Below are 2,970 nucleotides of genomic sequence, written 5' to 3'. Positions count from 1 at the left end.
CCTGCCTCTGCCTCCCGAGTGCTGGGATTAAAGGCGTGCGCCACCACCGCCCGGCGCACACATATCTTTTTATCTTAAATTTATTAGTAGTAGTACTACAATTACAAGTATATCATAAGTGTGTATGTGTATATACAGTGTATCACGGGGGACAACATTGTAGAGTTGTCCTTCCACTTTTATTTGGGTGCCGGGGATAGAACCCTGGTTGTTAGTTTTGCAGCAAGTGCTTTTACTTATTGAGCCATCTTTGTGGCCATCTATACTCACACTTTTGATTATGTGCCTCTTATTGGGTTTCTAAAAATGGATAGTTGAGAATACATATCCTTCTTATTAATTTGTAGAAATCATACTACATGGTAATTTCTTTGTGAATCTGTTCAAATACTTTTAGTCTCCCTTCTTTTTCTAGTTCCTCCCTTCATTTATTCATTCATTCATTTTCAAGAAATAGTCTAACTATGTTGCTCTGTCTGGTCTGAAACTCTCAGAGGTCTGCCTGCCTCTGCCTCCCTAGTACTGTGATTAAAGCTGTGTAACACCATGCCTGGCCTTGATTGAACTGATATTTTAGCACAGGGTGTCTTGTAGTACCCAGGCTGGTCTTAAACAAATCATCTTAATCCTCAGAGTGTTGGAATTATAGATATGTACTACCATACCCAGCTTTCACTATTTTTCACCTATTTATTGGAGATTTCTATTTCTTTTTGAGGAATAGTGTCAAAAACGCAAACTGGGCTTTTAATTCTTAAAATCTTTTCCATTGTCTCACACATCCTGACAGTGCTGGGAACAAACCTAGGATTTCCCTTATCACCTAGACAAGTCACCTCTAACCCTTAAATACTCTAGTAGGAAATATAATAAGCTACTCTAATCCAAATCTTATAATAAATAAAGGATTGATTTTAGTATACTTCTCAGAGTAATGTTAAAACCACTTAGATAGTGATAGCATGTGACAAACAGACTTGACTAAAAATCTAGTCCCTCAATTACATGGTCCCGATATTTATTTTGATAGTTCAGAATATAAAAACTTTACAAAGAAAGTGTATTAATAATTACCTTTTAATCATATTATGTTAAAGACTACTATTCATACAGTCAATAAATTAATAAATCAAATAATAAATTTGATTTCTAACAGAATGCTCATTCTACTCACCTTTTCCAGATCGAGTTCTTTTAGGAGAATGCTTGCATTTTTATTTGCTTCTGCAGCCTGCTGGTCTTTGGCCTTCACAATTGTCTCAACACATTGGTGACACTTTTTCAGCAGTTCCTGCAGGCCAAAATACAATTATATAAGTGTAAAAATATTTAAAATAAGTAGAGTTGACTAGAAAGGTCCACAAGTTAAACCTTAAACAACTAAAAATTGGCTAAATCAAATTAAACTTTAAATTCAGTTCTATATCAATCTTTCATAAGAATGAAACACCTTTAAATATATTTTTTTTTTCTTTTTGAGACAGCATCTCAGTTCAAACTAGCTTCCAACCCATTAAACTGTTAAGGCTGTCCTTGAACTTACGTTGCTGAACCTCCTTCGTTGGAACCAAGTGTTGGAAATAATGGCAAGCAACTACTACGTGTGGCAAGTTTTTTTTTTTTTTTTTTTTAATTTAAAGAGATATCACTCCTTATGCAGTTCTGGCTGCCCTCAACTTCTAGCAATCCCCCTGCTTCTTCCTCTCAAGTACTGGGATTATAAGTGTGCATTACCATGTAAGACAAATGGTGTAAAACAATCCTTTTCTACACTATGAATATATATTACTCTCAATGGTTAATAAAAAGCTGACAGGCCTATAGCTGGGCAGGAAGTTAGGCAGGAAGGCTGAGAATGATGGGAAGGAGGGTAGAGTCAGGGGAGACGCCAGCCAGCAACCTGCCCAAGAGATAAGACATGCTGGAGGACAGGTAAAACCGCAAGCTATGTGGCAATACATAGATTAATAGAAATTTAAGTGTAAGGGTTAGCTAGTAATAAGCCTGAGCTATCAGCTGAGCATTTATAATTTATATTTGGCCTCTGAGTCAGTTATTTGGACTAGGCAGTCAGGAAAGGAAAAGTCCATTTACAGAAAAAGGCATCTTTTTTTGCGGGGGGGAGTGAAGCAGGGACTTTTTGAGACAGGGCTACTCTGTGTAACAGCCCTGACTGGGAACTCACTCGTAGACCAGGATGTCCTTGATCTCCTAGAGATCCTCCTGTTTCTGCCTCCTCAGTGATGAGATTAAAGGTGTAAGCCACCAACACCCAGTAAGACCCATGTTTTAAACTTTAGATGACAAAAAGACTGTTTTTTGTTTGGTGATGAGACTGAACTCATGGCTTTCTGCCAGCTACGCATATACTCTTATCACTGAGTACATGCCCAGTGGAAACAAGTTCTTAATTATACTTCTTGGCATATAAGGCCAAAGAATGAAAATGTGTTTCAACAGCACAGTAAACTTACCTTGTCTGTAATTGTTGCTATGTATCTCATGCATTCTATATCAGATGGAAATTGATTGACTTCCTTCACCAAATACTGAACAACTTTTACATGACCCTATAAAAAACATAACAAAAAAAACCCACAAAATGATCCTTTGAAATTTTATCCACTTTTAACTTAATGTGAAAAATTAACACTTTAAAATAGTGTACTAAATTTATAATTAAAATCTTGAAAACATGGATATTGTTTAGTTCACAAACAGGAAAAGGTACATATAATATACTCAAGAATATATGGTGGTATATGTCTTTAATTCTAGCAACTTTGAAGCCAGTCTGGTTTACATAATAAGTTTCAGGAGAGTCAGGGCTACATAAAGATAACTTATCTCTCCCCCCCCAAAAAAAGCAAGCAACCAAACAAGACATTAATTATTCCATTTCCCACAGAAAGCAGGAAAGTATTATTGAAAATATTATTTTATATAATAGACCTACTAATAAGGTAAAAA

General features: G+C 35.9%; 1 protein-coding gene across 7 annotated transcripts in view; it reads right to left on the bottom strand.

Moving 5' to 3' along the window:
* Positions 1-2,970, bottom strand: part of LOC101992219 (ankyrin repeat and KH domain-containing protein 1) — a 118,328-nt gene that overhangs the window by 26,880 nt on the left and 88,478 nt on the right. For all 7 annotated transcript variants that reach the window (XM_013349515.2, XM_013349518.2, XM_013349516.2 and 4 more), the window contains 2 exons: positions 2,475-2,570; positions 1,175-1,291 (listed from right to left, as the gene is read on the bottom strand). In XM_013349515.2, coding sequence (XP_013204969.1) covers positions 1,175-1,291; positions 2,475-2,570 — 213 coding nt within the window. The remainder of the gene's footprint in view (positions 1-1,174; positions 1,292-2,474; positions 2,571-2,970) is intronic.

Source organism: Microtus ochrogaster, chromosome 18, assembly GCF_000317375.1.
Source record: "Microtus ochrogaster isolate Prairie Vole_2 chromosome 18, MicOch1.0, whole genome shotgun sequence".
NCBI classification, from domain to species: domain Eukaryota; kingdom Metazoa; phylum Chordata; class Mammalia; order Rodentia; family Cricetidae; genus Microtus; species Microtus ochrogaster.
The sequence above is the reverse complement of the archived record's forward strand: the minus strand, read 5'-3'. Positions and strand labels throughout refer to the sequence as shown.